Source organism: Balaenoptera physalus (assembly GCF_965194825.1).
Source record: "Balaenoptera physalus genome assembly, chromosome: 7".
In the NCBI taxonomy this organism is placed as follows: domain Eukaryota; kingdom Metazoa; phylum Chordata; class Mammalia; order Artiodactyla; family Balaenopteridae; genus Balaenoptera; species Balaenoptera physalus.
This window is the reverse complement of record NC_138886.1, coordinates 87,175,956-87,193,840: the sequence shown is the minus strand read 5'-3', so window position 1 is coordinate 87,193,840 and position 17,885 is coordinate 87,175,956. Positions and strand designations below refer to the sequence as shown.

Genomic DNA, 17,885 nt, shown 5'->3' with positions numbered 1-17,885 from the left:
GTGTCAGTTGAACAAAAAAAACGTTCTCACAATTGAATTCTTAAGTTGTTTAGACCCATTACAAAGAGTGACTGCTTCTAGAAGATTAAAATCTAAGGGTAAATCAATACACAGATCACAGGCTCCTCCTCCACACACCCCTCCCCCAAAATCAAAGGTTGATCATTGTTTAAAATTTCTTAAACCAAAGATTGAAACTGTAAAGACCTGAAGACCACCATTGGTATCGTTTGTCCTTCATGTTGAAAGAGGTGCGGTTAAGTGGACTTTCTTGCCGAGTTCTTTCTCTTCTCATTGCAATTGTGGAGAATCTGGGGTTGCACATCTGGGATGGCTAACAGTGGGAGCTTGCTGCATTTCTTCCACCCTTGGATGGCGTCCGTTTGCCTTTCTCAGTATTGCCAGGAGCCCCTGACCATTGGGCCCTCTCCCTGTTGCCTTCTCTCTCCAGTCCCAGCAGCAGAGCCCATCGAATACGCTCAGTTTCCTTTCTACCTCAACGGCTTGCGTGACACCTCAGACTTCGTTGAAGCAATTGAAAAAGTCAGAACGATCTGCAACAACTACACGAGCCTGGGGCTCTCCAGCTACCCCAACGGCTACCCCTTCCTCTTCTGGGAGCAGTACATCGGCCTCCGCCACTGGCTCCTCCTATCCATCAGCGTGGTGCTGGCCTGCACGTTCCTCGTGTGTGCTGTCTTCCTCCTGAACCCCTGGACGGCCGGGATCATTGTGAGTTTATTCTAAGGGTCTTTGTGGAAGTCAAATTCCTTTCAGCATAGCTCTTTCTGCAGCCGGGAAGTTTTGTTTATGTCTGGGCCTCTGGAGGAGGGTATAGATTGCATCATCCATACTGTATTTATTCTACTGGAGGTGGTGAGGTTCGTGGTTAGGTAGAGCCTTTAATGGCCTTAATCTTCTGTCCCCTCTCCTTTAAACTTTTTATGTAAAGATAGGGGAGTTTTTGAGCACACTTTCCATAATTGAGCTGAGCATTTATTAAATACAAACACGCAAAGCATAACTGTTTTTTCAATTCAAGTGTCATTTTGTTACTACAACCCAGACCAAATATAGAGAAGATTCTTCTAAATGGAGGGATAATTCGAGAAGTTAGGACGGTGGTATATGGATAAATGGTTTTAGGGATGGTTTTGTGTGGTGTGTTTGTTTTAACTCTTGGGCAGAATTGATAAACGAGTATTACCAACCTATTTTTTGCATTCTTTCTCCAAGTATAATACTCTCAGATTTGAAACAAGTTTCGTGTAGAGGCTAATAAAATCATGGCAGTATTTAAATTCCATGAACTGTGGTATAGCCTTCAAAATGCCAGAATTATAAAAACAGAGACCAGGTCTTGTTTCTGCACCATAAGTCTGTGCAACAGGTATGTTTAAAGGTAAATGTTTAGTCTATAGGAGTTTTCATGGTACTTAAGCAATTGATGTTATCCATCTTTCATTAGCTTATTAAAAGAAAGCAAAGGGAACTTTTATTGTACTTGTCTGTTCCCCCTTCACTGCCTGCTGCCCCCCCCACCTCCAGAAGGAAAGATCATTCTCTCCTTCTTTTGTCCCTGTGTAGTTTATTGTTTTATTTGTATTTTCTCCTCTTTGGCCCAAAAAACTCCAAAGTCTGCCACACAGATTTTCTTTCCATCCCCCTAGAAATTTTTACAAGGCAGATGAAAGAAAGGCAAATAAAAGCTTTTCCTTGGATTTGACTGTTTGCTTTGTCCACCCCAGTAACTCCACATTTCTTCAAAGTGAAGGGGCTGTAACCTGACCCACATCAGCTGACCACACGTCCCCTTTCTCCCAAGTCATCCTCACTCAGTCCATGGACTCTCCAAGCAAAAGCAAAGCTACTTTTACGTAAAAGAACTTTTATTCACCCCGTCCTATCAGCTTTCTTTAGGATGGAGGGCAAGGCAACCAAAAACTCTAGTTTCAACTCAGTTATAAGTTGAAGGATGGTCTCTGATGGTTAAGATCAAAACAGAAGGAAACACCTTGTTTTAAACTATATTATATTTGTAGCCAGCAATGAGTGCGTGTTTCTATAATTCCTTATAGATTGCGCTCGGGGAATAGTTTTGAAAAAATTTTTGCAACACCTAGAGTGTGTTTGTGCCCAGTCACTCATCCTGTGTGTCTTTTTAAAGGTGACAGTCTTGGCTTTGATGACGGTCGAGCTCTTTGGCATGATGGGCCTCATTGGAATCAAGCTGAGTGCCGTGCCTGTGGTCATCTTGATCGCTTCCGTCGGCATCGGAGTGGAGTTCACCGTTCATGTTGCTCTGGTATGGGAGACGTTTTTAGTGAAAGCTATGAAAAGGCAACCTATTTCCCCTAGCTCTTTTTCGTTTCCAAGTTGGGAACCTTTTCATTTTCTCCAACATCAAGGAACACACCTGACACACATCACAGCAGAAAGGCTTCAGAGCACAGACATTCCCTGGGAGTGGCTGAAGTTCAGCTGGACTCCTTTCCCTCTGGGGGAAATCTAAGAAGAAGGGTGTCAAAGGTGAAAGCCAGGCCACGTCAGCAGTAGGCAGTGTCCCTGGTGTGTCCGAGTGGGCCAGGAAGGATTCTGCTTATTTGGTGTTGTCAATTGTGTCACCACGGGTCCTGAACTCGTCTGCTGTTCCTAAGACAGATGATGTATACGTGTGCATGAATACACACAATTTTTAAAATCACAGTAACAAAGCAGGGATAAAATGAGACCACACTCACAGATTTGGTGGGGATGGCATAGTGGAGGGTGAGGTGAGTTGGCAGCTGAGGAAATACCCTGGGGCTGATGAACTAGCTCTCCCACCTGAGCCCACCCAGCTCCTTTGACCTCCCAGCCTCCAAATTCATGACGGCAGAAAGTAAGAGAACTAGTGTTTCTCTCAATAGGAATTTTTCCCCCGCTCTTTCTATGCACAGTCCTGTGAATGCTTTGTGGGAGAAAAGTAAACTTCAAGAGGAGTCTAACCCAAGAAACAAGCCCGTCGTATACATTTATCAGAGAATTATTCAAAAGCCCTATAGCGATGTGTAAATTATGTTCCGTCCACACTTGTGTTTATAGTCTGCGTCCTTGGGTTTATGTAGGCGTTCAGTAAATACTTACTGACTGAATAAATACTGATGTTTGGAATGCTTAGCTAGGAAACCAAGCATTTGACTTGGATCAAATTACTTTGATTGAGTAAAGCCTTTGCTCTTGCAAAAAGCCTTGCTTTTGCAATCTCTAGCGTTGATTTTCTTTGGGCTCAACAAATGGCACATGCATATCTACACATATGGGTGTCTAGACAGATGCTTCTGCCTTCTACCTTCTGTTGTCTTCTTTCAGGGCCATATTTATGCTACTTAGAGATTATAAATGTTTGTATTTCAGAAGGAATGTTTTGTTGCAGTTAACCTGTTTTTCCCCCAATGTATAATAAAAAGCTGATAATATATAGAAACAGTTTTCTAAATTTTGAGCCTACCCAAATTACTTTCCTCAGTTGAGCTGCGAAGAAGGAGAGGGGATTTTTAGAAAGAAGAGCCTAGAGCTTAGAGAACACATAATTGTGATATCATTTCTTTAAAAAAGGAGAAAAATTACACGCGAGCCAAAAATCCACAAATCATTTTATTCTGATGTGAATGAAAACCACTCTTCTTGGTAGCTAGCATTACAAACAAGGGTGGTCCTAGAACAGATTTTTGCAGTGGAAATGCTAATGACAGTCTTTAAACTGTAGCGGCACCTTGGATCTCTGAGGTCGTATGAACATAAATATCCATACTGGTGCTGAATAAACAGTGAAGGAACTCCTCTATTCCTCATGCAAGATTTAATCCTGAGAATTTAAGGAGTCTGAAGAGCCAACTTGGCTTTGTGCTGCTAGCCCAAGTCTTCATCAAGAGACTATCCACACACAGGACATGGTGTTCTTACCATGTCCTGTATGTGAAAGTCGTCAAGGAATCGATGGGTGCCTGGCAGTTTACTGTTTTAGTAGTATAAGTTATATGCAAGAAAATCAACCCAACTTTGACCCTTAGGGCCTCATGGCCCAAATACAGCACAGAGCGACGTGGTTCCAAACCATCTTGGTGCTTTCCTCCCAGGAGAAAAAGACAACTACTTTGACCCTGAAGTCTCCCAACTCTGAAAGAGCATCCATACATAGACCCCACTTTAGAGAAAAATATGAAAATTCACAATGCACCTTTGCATACTTTTGTGTAATTTTATTTCTTCATCCATTAAGTAGAATAACCTCCTGTCCTTCCCTAGTGCACATAATGCCACCTGCAAGGGCCCCAAGCCCTCTTCTCAGCACATCCCAGAGCAGCCTGAACTTTCAGAGAGCAAGCTTCTGCCAGGTTCAGCCCTCCCTGTTGCGTCCCACTGGGGGAGCAGGCAGGGTGTAACGGTAACTAAGCCACATTAAAATGGTTCTGGGTCACACACTCAAGCCAATAGTCTGATATACCAAGATCTCCATAAAGTTCCCATTTGGTATCAACAGTGTCCTTGAACTAGAAGAGCTTTAGAGAATGCATAAGAGGTGAGATATATCCACACATATTTAGAACAGGCTTGATTGAATTTACAGCCCTGTGTTTTTCTTGTGATACCTTCATGGTACTTACATGTACTACAAACACATTAGTTTGAACACAGTGACAGAATTTCTAACCTCAGCATAATAGTGAGGAAATATGTATTTAGCACCCAGGTGCTAAGCCCATTTGGAAGTAATATCTTGACCTTTCAAAAAATCGGGCAAAATGCTGTCGCTTTCACAACTGGAGGTCTCCCATATGAATGATGCTAGAGCATTTAAGTGTGGGGAGTAAACTCAAGCGTGAGTAACAGTGAAAAGAAGGGAACATTTTGCTCATTTGTATAGTTTTGGCATGGTTTTTAAATTTAAAGTAAATATGCTTTTCTTCTTTTATTCTTGTTGTTCAAGATTTACATCAATACCAAATACAACCCATTATCATGAACAGGTCAATTTAGTGTAAGCCTAGATTTAGCTAGTTGAGCAGCCCCAATTAAACATTCCAGTAGCTAGAGGGTAAGATCTGAGAGGTTCAGTGGAGGCAGATGAAAGTGGCTAATAGCATTTAAGACGAAGCTGGCCATTGACCAAGTCAAGTCCAGGAATCTGATCATCCAAACTCTCCTCGTTGCACAGGCCTTTCTAACAGCCATTGGCGATAAGAACCGCAGGGCCGTGCTCGCCCTGGAGCACATGTTTGCACCTGTTCTGGATGGTGCTGTTTCCACTCTGTTAGGAGTGCTGATGCTTGCAGGATCCGAGTTTGATTTCATTGTCAGGTAAGCGTTAGTTTCTAATGTGATCTCTGTTGCTTATTTCCTTCTGTCTCTGGAAGATTGCAGCATGTCTTCATTGTGACTCTACTCCCCACCCCTAACCCCGCAGCTTTATTGAGGTATAATTGACAAATAAAAATTGTATATATTTACGGGGGTACAATATGGTGGTTTGATATATGCATACATTGTGAAGTGATTGCCACAATCTGTGACTCCACTTTCTTTTGAGTTTATTAACTCAGAGGTATCCTGAGAGGCATAAAAGCAAGCTCTCTTCTAGAGCTGTCTTGGGGAATATCTTAGGGAGAAAAGATGGAGGGTTTGGGGCTAGCAACAAAGGCAACTCTACAACTTGAAACTGATATCCCATTTATTGCTATTGAGGTTAGAAATACCAACAGAAAGAAATGACCTGGTTCCCATTAATTGACTGAATTTGACCTTCACTTCTCCTTCAAAACGGTAGAAAGGAAAACGTACAGAAACCTAAAATTTTCACATAGATTTTATTCTTTTAAGAAGTGAAGATGACATGCCTTGATTTCACATTTGAGTTGCCACTAAGATTTAAGAAGCATTTAATGTGTGACTTAACACCAAATTTTTGAAATCCAAGCCTAGTTGGATACATCTTTCAATTTGGATTTCATGGCAAGCAGTTTCTGGTGAATTTAATTAAGGATTTGACTTTGTGAAGTATAAAAGGAGAGCAAGTTTTCCTTTTGAAAAGAATTTGAGAACTGCAGGGAAAGACCATTTTCTTCTCTGAACAGCCTCCGCAGCTTTTTGACATAGCTGCCCTTGGATGTAACCCTGCTGCTCTGTGGAGAGGCGAGGCCAGAATCATCAATAAGTAAAAGATAGTCCAGAATTAGGACCATGGTAAAGCAGAATGAAATGTGAGAAATGACTTGATCGTTAGGGACATTTCGATAATCTAGAAAGAGAATCTAAACAGGCTTTTCTGATGTGTATGTTGCGATAGGCCTTTCAATTCCAAGTGAAAAGAAGAGGATTTTAAGTTGTAGCCAAAGTTTCTTTATTACAAGAAAAGATCAGTCCACTGGTCTGTGACGTACCCCATTGGGCGGGTCGGCATCATGGAGATTTAGCCTTGCTAGAATGAGTGCCAGGGTTGGCTCAGTGTCGCTTGGGTGGAGAGTGAGTGGAGAGGTGTAGACCAGTACTTCTCAAACTGTAACGTGCTCATGAGTCATCTGGGGCTCTCTGTAAATGCAGATCAGACTTCACTGGGGGTGGGGAGCGGAGTCTGCGTTTCCAGCCAGCTCCCAGATGATGGCCACGTTGCTGATCCTCTCAGCACAGACGACTGATCACTTAACAAGCCAATTCGTACACCCTGTTTGCCAATATCAGGTAGACATATGCCTAAACTAGATGAAGGTTTTGGTCTGGGTTTTGTTTTAAGCTCTTAATTTGATTTTGACTTTTCCTTTATTCGGGCATTAGTAGTTGTTTCTCTGTGATGTAAAAACCCTATGTCAAATAGAGTTTCCTTTGTGTAATTTCTCATTCAACGCAATGTAGTGAGCACCTCATAAGTGCCATTTCACACAACTGCAAGTAATGTAGACCCCGTCCCCCTCTACATAGTTTACGGTCTATGGGGGGAGAGAGACAAGGTCACAGGCAATTCAAAACCATGGGAAACAGAGTGTGATGGGATCTCAGAGGATCTAACTCAGCCTTGTGGGGGATGCCAAGGGAGCCACAGAGAAGAAACATAGCCTGAATTAGAACAACCATCTGGGACCTGGGTGGAGAGCAGGATCCCAGCTCTCTCATCTAACCCATGGCGTCTTGTTCTCTCCCAGAGATATCAGGGTTCTTGTTTCAAGCACTTAAAAGGGCTTCCCATTTTCTAGAACTGGATGGATTAACCTGATAAAGCCCTCACTGAGGTCGACTAAATGAGCAGACATTGTATACACTAAGCTGTCAGAAATCTAATTGGTCTGTTTATTCTACAGTTAGATGGATGGGATGCAAATGTCTTAATGCCTGCTGCTGATATATGCCTCAGCCTAAAGTTGCAGCAGTTTACATTAGTGCAAGACATCGGCTGCTTGGCTTTTACTAATGCAGCTCAGAAGTTTCTAATGTTTACAATAGCTGCGAGGTATTTGTATTTTTATAGGGATTCTCTCTCCTTTCATCTAACGTTGAAACATATATAGGCACAGCAAAGTTTGGTGCCTGTTCCGTTTTATGATCAAGAGGACCATTAACAGATAGATATCTTGCCCTCCCTCTTCCCAGAACATCCTGAGCTGTCCCCCACCCCAGCCCACTTCCAGCAGAATTGCCCTAGAAACCGTTAGTTACAGAAACGCATGCTTGCGTGGAGCCCGCTGCCTCCAGCTGTGTGCAACATCCTCGAGCGACTCTCCCTGGCTGACAGGTTCACCTTGGTATTCGTGAAGGATCCCAGACCTTAGCCCTCAACGGTGGGAAAGCAGGGCCACTTGTGCACTCTCCTCTTCTTCATGGTGCTGCGGCCTTTATGTTTGAATTGGCTGACGCAAAACAAGAGTATTCAGAGATGCTAAATTGTTCAACAAAAGATTGGCCGGCAGAGCAGCCCGTCATTGTGGACCGCCCTCCCCCGAAAATGCCCCAGCAACCACAGAATGGGCAGTGTTTTCTTTGCCGAAAGCTGGTTCCAGTGTTCTAAAAAGATTGCAATTGGAGCTATTTGGTAAAACTGGAACTCACAGAATTCTAGGCAGAAAGTTGCAGTTAATGAAAGCCCAGGGAAAGCCTTACCTGCTACGCTGGAGACTTAATTAGAGATTCTGCTCTAAGATGCAGAAGCATTTCACAGTGGATTAGCTGCCTGCAGAAGTGGGCTGCTTTTCCTCCTGGGCTAAATTGTTTAAATTCTACACCCTTCACTTCATTTGTTTGCTTCTGCTGGGTTTTCATGGACGGGGCCCCTCTGCATTGTATTTGTGCTTTCAGTCTGCTCGGCCATTCAGTTCACATTCCATATTTTTGTGTTTGTGTAACACATTCATAAATAACATTACATGCCATGAGATTTCAGCAAATTAACAAACCTGATTTTTTTTCTTCCCTTCATGAACTAACACTTTGGGTTGTAGAATGTAGTCCTCAAAGTCATAAGGTTAAAAGAAAAAAAAAAACAACTAATCTTGTGCTGAATTTGAAACGCAGTGTTGTAACAGCCTTTTCACTGGTGTGGGTTTTGTTAATTTTTGGCTCTGGCGTTTGGGCACGTGAAGGGTAGCTTAATTTACTTTTGCCATGGTAAATGTTCCTGTTTCCCTTTTATCTTCAAGGTATTTCTTTGCTGTCCTGGCAATCCTAACAATCCTGGGTGTTCTCAATGGACTGGTTTTGCTGCCGGTCCTTTTGTCCTTCTTCGGACCGTATCCTGAGGTCAGTGATTGTCGCCAGTGTAATGTGCAGTCCTCAGGCCACCTGAATATTGTTTTTCCTGGTGTCACTCTTAATTTAGATATTTAAGTATATCCACATTTGCTGGTTGTTTACTTTTTCAGTAAACAAATAACTATGGCTTTTTTTCCCTTCAATTTAATAGTGCTAGGGGATGTAGGGGGAATGGTTTGATTTGGTTTAGGTTGTTTATTTTTGAAACCTAGTGATTGGCAACCTGAGTCTTGTAGGTCTCTATCAATGAAGCACTTTCCACTCAAGAAGAATATCTGGGCTTGAACAGGAGTTAAAAGGGCACAGCCTGCCTTTCCAGAGTGTGAAAGCAGAGGGCAGTTCTTTCGCTCCAGCTGTCAGGCCCAGGGGTCTTCAAAGTGGCAGGGATTGGGCCAAGTGAATACAGGGTAGCGTGAGAGGCCGGGAGGGGGAGCGGGGGAGGGGCAGCGACCCCTGAACAATATTGTGCTTTGAACCTGAAGTGTAGCCACCAGGTAGATGGTTGATAAACACCTGTGATATTGAATCCCCTTAAATAGGTGTCTCCAGCCAACGGGCTGAACCGGCTGCCCACGCCTTCCCCTGAGCCGCCCCCCAGCGTGGTCCGGTTTGCTCTGCCCCCTGGTCACACGAACAACGGGTCTGATTCCTCTGACTCGGAGTACAGTTCTCAGACGACAGTGTCGGGCATCAGTGAGGAGCTTCGGCACTACGAGGCCCAGCAGGGCACCGGGGGCCCTTCCCACCAAGTGATCGTGGAAGCCACAGAGAACCCTGTGTTCGCCCGCTCCACCGTAAGTCATAATTCACCCCAGGAGGCAGCCCCTGCCTGCTCTGAACAGCAAATCACAGACAGCATGCCAAAAAATGTATAGGTTAGGTGGACTCACATGAAATTGCCAATATTTGGCTCTTCTTAAACTATAAAAATGTCAGTTTCCTATGGTTGTATCTCATACAGATTGAAAAGGGCAGGGACCAATATTGGTGGCTATGCAAAACATCCATCAGTATGTATCTTGTTTGAGCTAAGTACAGTTTGAGCTTAAGGACCAGAGGTAAAGCATGCCTTGCTCCCCCTGCCCCCTTTTTTTAAAAGCTACATATCATTGTAGGATGATACCTATTTTAAAATGTAATGGTATTTTTATTGCCAGCAGAAGTGATTTCTTTTCCCTTCCACTTCTGTTATTAATTGCCCTTGGTATAAAATTATTTCAATCGTTATTGTCTAAGACTTCACCAGAAGCTTTTGTGGCTCCAAGCTCGTATTCTAGGTGGCTGGAAGGAGCAGAGACGCTGAGAACCAGCCTTCAGTAATTCAGGAAAACCATGAGCAGCCCGGAGCCTCTTCTCAGAGGCCCTGAGAGCCCCAACTGCATTCTCCCCTCTCTGTGCTCCCCAGGATGTCCTCGGCCCCCCAGGCCTGGAGCACAGCACACAAAACCCAAGGAATGTTCTTAGGCTCATGTTGCTCTGACTTGGGGCCTCCTGCTGTCCCTCCAGGAAATGGGTATTCCAGTCCCAGGCTGGAGCTGCCCTTCCATGAAAGAGAGAGAGGCCAACCAAATAACCTAAATTTTCTTCCTCTTACCCCCCGTGACGATGCCTGCTGAGCTGCAGTGTGAATCTGGTTTTGTTCAGCGGGAGCCTAAAAATAGGTACAAGCTGAACGACTTTGAAGTTGGTCACGGTCCTTTTGATTGATGTGGCCACTGTGTTGCTCCATGCTTTGTACAGAGACCCAGAAACCAGATTCCTAACAACAGGACAGAGCAGCACTGCCCGGTAGAACTTTCTGTGACAGTGCAAATGCTCTCCAGTGCAGTAGCCACTGCCCACGTGTGGCTGTTGAGCACTTGAAATGTGGCTAGCGCGACCTAAGGGGCTGAATTTTGAATTTTAGTTAATTTAAATGTAAATAGCCATATGTCCCTAATGGCTACCATATTCAACAGTGTAGGTAACGTCCGGGCAACGTCCTGCATTTGGGCGAGCCAGGGCCAGACGTTTAGTCATTTTAGAAGATGAGGAGCTCGAGATCTGATTCTACCCAGCAGGGTGGGGTGGCGGACTGTGGGAGAGAGGCAGCTCGGGTACTTAGACCACAGCCCTGCATTTATGGGCAGCAGCCATATGTGTCCAGCCAGCTGTGCTGGAGAAAGCCTAGGCATAGCGTCCAAACAGGGCGTACCTCTGCCACGTCGTTGTGGGTGGAAGGCCCCTGTTAGCTCCCTGGGGCACTCCCAGCCATCTGTGGGGTTGACTAAGCTCCAGTTCAGAAAGAGCTGTGTGTGGGTGGCCAGGCAGGAGCCAGAGCCAAGAAGGGAGGGCCGGGGCAGCAGGGGCCGATGCCCAGCCTGGGATTAGCACCCGGCCTGTTTCAACCTGCCCTTGCCCTCTGCAGGTGGTCCATCCTGAACCGAGGCAGCACCCACCCTCCAACCCTCGACAGCAGCCCCATCTGGACTCAGGGTCCCTGCCACCCGGACGGCCAGGCCAGCAGCCCAGGAGAGAAGCCCCCAGAGAATGCTTGAGGCCGCCCCCCTACAGACCGCGCAGAGACGCTTTCGAAATTTCTACTGAAGGGCATTCTGGCCCTAGCAATAGGGACCGCACGGGCCCCCGGGGAACCCGTTCTCACAACCCTCGGCACCCAGCATTCACTGCCACGGGCAGCTCCGTGCCCAGCTACTGCCAGCCCATCACCACCGTGACGGCCTCGGCGTCCGTGACTGTTGCAGTGCACCCCCCGCCCGCCCCCGGGCCCGGGCCCGGTCGGAACCCCCGAGGGGGGCTTCGCCCGGGCTACGAGGACTACCCCGAGACTGACCACGGGCTGTTTGAGGACCCCCATGTGCCTTTTAACGTCCGTTGCGAGAGGAGGGATCCCAAGGTGGAGGTCATTGAGCTACAGGACGTGGAATGTGAGGAGAGGCGCCGGGGCAGCAGCTCCAACTGAGGTGGGCGAGGCCGGTGGGCAGGAGGGTGGGCCTCAGAGGCGCTGCTCTTCAGTGACCCCTCAGGGACTTGGAGGGACGCACATGGCTGCATCCTCCTGGAGCCCTGGGCACTGATGTGTCCCCTGCTGAACCGCAGTGACCTCTTACCCACAGGCAGGGTTGCCTGTCTAAGCTTCGTCATCCTTGGAGAACCACTTGAGTTCCAGATTGGGTCTGTCCCTCACAGTTAGCCTGTGGAGGGTTAATGCATCTCAGCAGAGACCCTGACAGCTGCCCCTTTCACCTATTTTTCAGTCTTTCAAAGCCATAGCAGGTATGTCTGATGAACGCACAGCTCAGTGAACGGTCGCAAAGCGAGCACATCCCTGTCACCAGCCCCCAGGTCAAGGGAGAGATCATGACCCGCCCCTGGAAGCCCCTCAGGCCCTCACCCATCCCCCACCTTCCTGATTTCTATACCCCAGACCCGTTTTGCCTGTGTTTGTGCTTTATAAGTAGGGACTCATAGACCTGTTACTTTGACTTCCTTTTTTTTTTCTTTTAAAGGGTGAGTAAAATCTGAAGCAAAGAGGCCAAAGATTGGAAGCCCCTCCCTACCCCTACCCTGCCCCACCAGAACTGCTTGAAGAGAACTGCGGAGTTAGAAAGGTGTGCTGTGCCAGATAGCAGTTCATTGTTACTGTAACTGATTGTATTATTTTGTGAAATATTTCTATAAATATTTAAGAGGTGTACACATATGTAATATACGAAGGAACGGATGTAAAGTAGTGTGATCTGGGTTTTCTCCACTCCTGCCTCCAGAGCAGGCAGTGGGGAGACCGCAGCGGAGCCCCTGCCTATTTGTACATTGGTCTCTGTGCCACAACCAAGCTTAACTTAGTCTTAAATTTCAGCATATGTTGCTGCTGCTTAAATATTGTATAATTTACCTGTATAATTCTATGCAAATATTGCTTATGTAATAGGATTATTTTGTAAAGGTTTCTGTTTAAAATATTTTAAATTTGCATATCACAACCCTGTGGTAGTATGAAATGTTACTGTTAACTTTCAAACACGCTATGCGTGATAATTTTGTTGTTGTTTAATGAGCAAATATGAAGAAAGCACGTTAACCCCGGTGGCTTCTCTAGGTGTAGTTGGATGAGATTCTCTTGTTTGGCTGTGTGTGTGAACACGTGTGTGATTTCCCAATGTACTGTACTGTGATTTTTTTTTTTTTTTTTCTTCTTACTGTCTGTGAGTGACCCGTGGTGGGCGCTACCTTAGGCCAGAAGAGTCAGGATATCTCTAGTGCTAGCGCTGGTGGAGGGCTAGCCCTAAACATCTCCTTATCCTTTTGCCAGACTCACTTCAAGTTCAGGGCATCTCTTAAGATCATTGGCTGCCATCCAGACACCCCAACTCGTGCCTCAGAGGAGATAAGTTCCTTCGCATGGACCATTGTGGTGGATGTTGGAACCTCAGGGTACAGAGCTCACATCTCTTCATCTTTATTGGTATTAAAGACCTAGAGAACATACCTAGTGGGAGCCTCAGCTGGGCCGTGAGCGTATCCTCAAAAGTATGCAGCCTTCATTGTACCTCTCTTGTAACCAACGCACAACACACACACACACTTACACACACCACCACCACTATCACCACCCAAATTTAAGAGTGGATTGGAAATCTTCTGGAGACAATGACCTCTTAATTCTGGGTCCACAACAGACCCAGAGGTGATGTTTTGAGTCCCTACAATTTAAACTCCCTCTCTTGCTAAATGGCACGGTTGGGGCTTTCTGGATTTGTTTGCATCCTCTTTAAAATAGTGAGCATCCAACATGGTGACACGGAATCAGAAATTCTATAGGGTATGAGCTTCAGAAGGGTGGTCCTCCAAGTGTTAATATTAACATTATGGGTGCACGCTTCGTAAGTAACTCATCCCCCTCTTCTCACCATCATTAGTATTCTTTCAATGTGACATTTATTGAAGAGCAGGAAGATGCTAATTGCATAACCCCCCCCCCCACTGAAGAATGTATATAGAGACATATCTCTCAACCAGGCATTATTTTTAAAGATTTGCTTCCATATCAATTCTGTTTTCTTGCTCTGAGGTTTGGTCTTCCTAGGCTCTTAGCCAGAGACCAACAAATGTTGGGGAAGCACTCGGTACCCAGACTAAGCTACTGTAGGAGTGCACAAATGGCAGCTCCCATTATGCTTCCTGTTTTACATGGAAAATCTTATTCGAAAGGCAACGGCCCCCAGTAGTACCAGCCAGTGTAGTGACCTCAGACTCTAAAACTCGCCACAAGACTGTGGTTACCAGATGTGTGTGTTAATATGCCAGGGGCCCCAGTGGCCCCACTGCTACTGTTTGGTGCCTCTGTCAGCCACACTGTCTGTCTACCTAACACTCAAGCTCTGCTCAGAAAACTTATATCCCACATTCAGGAGAGAGATGATGCAAAATTCAGAGGTCTGCTTCCCTCTGGCTCGAGGAGTGCCCTCGCTCCTTTCCTGAGCCCAGCTTGCATGGTGCCTGACTGCTTGCCTGGCCCCTGCTTTCTGCACAGCATAGAGCTTTCTCCAGTAGTCACATTGGCAAAGGGAGAACTCGGGGGCTGGCAGGCAACCAGAATTTCTCTCCCTCTTTTTTAAAATAGTTTTATTTTGTCTGTCTTGTTTGTTCATTTGGATGTTTTAATTTTAAAAAAAAAAAAAAATCTTTGCTGATATTTATAATTTTGTATCATAAGAATGTTTTCCTACAGTATTTGTCATGCCAGTTTATAACAGAAAAATGCAGGGATTTTATTTCTATTGGAAACACTATTACAGCTATGTTTTACCTTTGAACAGAATTTTTATTTGTATAGAGTGCTTACTAATGTTAAATAGTTCAGAGTATATAACATTTTCATTAAGGACTCATGGTAGGTTTTAGTGTAAGGAGTTTAAAGGAAATATTCAAACTGGGTCTCATTGTCTGCCAATTTTGGCAGAAATGGGTTTGTGTCATTTCAATTACAAAGATAAAAGTATGCCATATAATTTATTTATATGAAAATTTATTTTTGTAGTGTACATAGTAGTCATCAAGTCTTTTGACAGAAGTATATTTTTAAAGAATTTATATGTGATGAATCCATAATGTCTGGAACTTTGCTGAGACATGAGTGGGGCACACTTTTCATTGTAAAGTACAGCAAGGAAAAGAAAATGTTTAACAGTGTTAAGAGAGTGAGATTGAGTGAATATTCATGCAGTTGTGGAATGTGTATTAGTTACCATTTGTGACCTAGTGTGGTTCTCATTTTAAACCTCAGAAGGCAAAAATGTACAAACTCTCTAAATATTAATGTTCAAACACTGATAGAAATTCTAACATGAATAAAAAATAATATAACTTGTTGGTTACATCTTTGTTTTTGGAATGGTTTTTAATTAAAATATTTTACGAAGGCAGTTAGTGCGTCACGCCGTCATAAACTTTGTTGTTTTTTGTCTGACTAACCTTGTTAAATACTCATTTTTTTGTTCTCCTTCATGGAGGCATTATTGACATAGGAAGAATTCTACATTTTTATTTTCTGACACGAAGAAAGTTCCTAAATTACCCTTCAAAATGATTCCTTCTGTCATCTTTTAGCCTTTTTGTGTTTTTTTTTATGTGATACCTAATAATTCAAGGGAGTATTTATAAGTCCAATTCAATGATTATTAAAATAAAGGTGTTGTGCTTAAAAACAGTATAGCTGACAATATGGGACTGATTGAACCTGATACAAAATGTTTTTTCTGAGTGTTTATCATACCTTGTCTTCATCATAGCCATGGAGAAAAGTAAGACCGGGAATAGCATCCCCATTTTACAGCTGAAAGCAAGGAGTGGTGGGGAAGAACTCAGATTCTATCAGCATGGGGTGAGGAGTCAGCAAACTGCAGCCCTGGGGCCTCCTGTTGATACAAAGATTTATCAGAAGACAGACACGCTCATATGCATGTAGCCATCGTCCACGGCCACTTACCAGCTACATCGGCAGAATTGAATAGTTGCAGCACAGACTGTACGGCCTGCAAAGCCTAAAATATTTGCTAACTGGCCCTTAAGAAAAAGTTTGCTGACCTGTCTTAAGACAAGGTTATCATAGGCCAGTGATACTCACGTGGGGTGCCTGTATCGGCGGCACTATCATGCTTGGGAAGTTTACTAGAAAAGCAGGATCTTCAGTGACCTACTGAGTCAGAATCCTGGGACTGAAGCCCAGGAATCTGTGCTTTCATGAGCTGTCCTGGTGGTTCTGATGCACCAGCAGAGGCGATCTCTAAATTCCTTCCAGCTGAATGTGGCCTTGGTTCTATAATTTGACTCGGGCTACACAGCCAATGCAGGCCAGATCTGGAAACAGCATAGAGATCCCAGCTCCTCTGTGTGGTCTTTCCACAAAAACACATGTTCATCTGTGGGAGAGTGGAGACCCGTGAACTCTGCGTTTGTGCCTGGGGGTTGAGAGAGGAATTCCCTTCTTAGTGCTCTGCCACGGCTGTGGGGCAGGCCTCACTGGAGGGTGTGGGCCAATGACCTAACAGGCCAGGGGGGGAAGGGGAGGTCCATGCCAGGACAGACCCTCTGCCACCCTTCCCACCGAGAGGGCTCCAGCTGACCAACTGCGACTTGGGCAAGTCGTTTGAAACCTTGGGGCCTCTGTGTCCTCATCTGTACGTAAATTAAAGATGATGCATGTCCCTCGCAGACTTCTGAAGGTTGAAAGCAATGGTGGTTGTGAAGAGGTCTGGACCAGAGGGGATACGAAGAGTCAACTGAAAGACTCAGAAGAACCTCTGGACCCTGCACTGAGTTTGGTTCAATCACCACCTCTCAGCCTCCAAGGCAACACAGGCCCTCATACAGAAGCGTGAGAGTAGCTAGGGGAAGGTTTTTGGATATACAGTACACCAACCAAGGAATAAGGTGCTTGGGTAATACAATGTCCTCCTTAACGGATACTTTACCTGGAAAAAATAAAGTATTAAGCAGGGTTTTCTATCTTATATAACCTCATCTTCCTACCTCCTGGTATAATCAGCTACCTGTTCCTCAGCCCTCCAGTGGTGAATTTCATCCGTAGTGCTCTCTTGGTTCATTCAGAAGTCATGGGGAATCTGTACTCCCTGAAACTAAGCATGGAAAACACTAATTGCGTTAATTGGGATTCAAACTGAGAGACACTTTCTTTTCGATGTGTTTTTTATACCACTAAGATGACCATTCATTGCCATTCAATTTTATATTCTTTATAAATTACATACACCTGAGTAAGCTAACTTAGTTTTTAATATTGGCCTAAGGAGAAGTTTTCAATCAGATTTGTGTCCCAAAATCCACCACATTTATTCAGGACTTAGGTAAACATAAGGCCCCACTTTTTTTGTCACGACAGACATATTTAACAGCTTCGGGAATGCTGTGTGCTGCTAAGTTTCAGGCAGCAGCCATGTTGATGTAAAGGCAGGTGTTCATTTTTGGTAACTGGCAGTGACCTCCCAAAAGGAGAAGTGGAGATGACCTTTTAATCATCCAACAAGAATATTTGCCAAGTTTTAATTACTTTTAACGAAGCCTGCACCTAATGAGAGCATGCCTCGAACGCGAATCTGTTTAACTGTTCACATTGGAAGGCATGTTGGACACCTTTTCTGTATAGGTTCCCTGCCAGGAAATTACAACTGCCATCAGAAGGATCTTGAAAGGACATTCTGGTCTGTTGGGAACATGGTGGACCTCAGGAAAACAGAGGGACACAGGGAACTCTGCTACAAAAAGAAGTGACCAATAGAGATAACCCAAACTCAGCTTGGCATGGCCAAAGCAAAACATTCTACATGGCAGGGTGTTATTATCATTGATTTATGCCTTCTCCCTTAGGGATTTCCTTTCTTGGGACAAAGGGAAGACCTTTCAGCCAAGATGCTGTGAAGGGAACCAAACCCTGTAGAGGTAGCATTTGCTCTGGGAATGAGACACACCTCAGCGAGCAGTGGCAATCAGAAGAGGCAACCACAGCCAAATCTTTCTCAAACTCAGTTAAACCCCTTTATATATATTCCTCTTTTCCCTGGGAAGTGTCCTCTTCATTCATCTCCTTCCTA

At 44.7% G+C, this 17,885-nt stretch overlaps 1 protein-coding gene across 6 annotated transcripts in view; it reads left to right on the top strand.

Annotated features, from left to right (window-relative positions):
* PTCH1 (patched 1) overlaps positions 1–15,487 on the top strand; it is a 67,123-nt gene extending 51,636 nt beyond the window's left edge. For 5 of the 6 annotated variants that reach the window (XM_082469572.1, XM_082469574.1, XM_082469571.1 and 2 more), the window contains 7 exons: positions 452–732; positions 2,168–2,305; positions 5,198–5,340; positions 8,664–8,763; positions 9,315–9,569; positions 11,183–11,738; positions 12,285–15,487. In XM_082469572.1, the coding sequence (XP_082325698.1) occupies positions 452–732; positions 2,168–2,305; positions 5,198–5,340; positions 8,664–8,763; positions 9,315–9,569; positions 11,183–11,737 (1,472 nt within the window). In that variant the 3' untranslated portion in view covers position 11,738; positions 12,285–15,487. The remainder of the gene's footprint in view (positions 1–451; positions 733–2,167; positions 2,306–5,197; positions 5,341–8,663; positions 8,764–9,314; positions 9,570–11,182; positions 11,739–12,284) is intronic. The other variant, XR_014265723.1, reaches the window with a different exon arrangement.
* Positions 15,488–17,885: the final 2,398 nt, after the last annotated feature.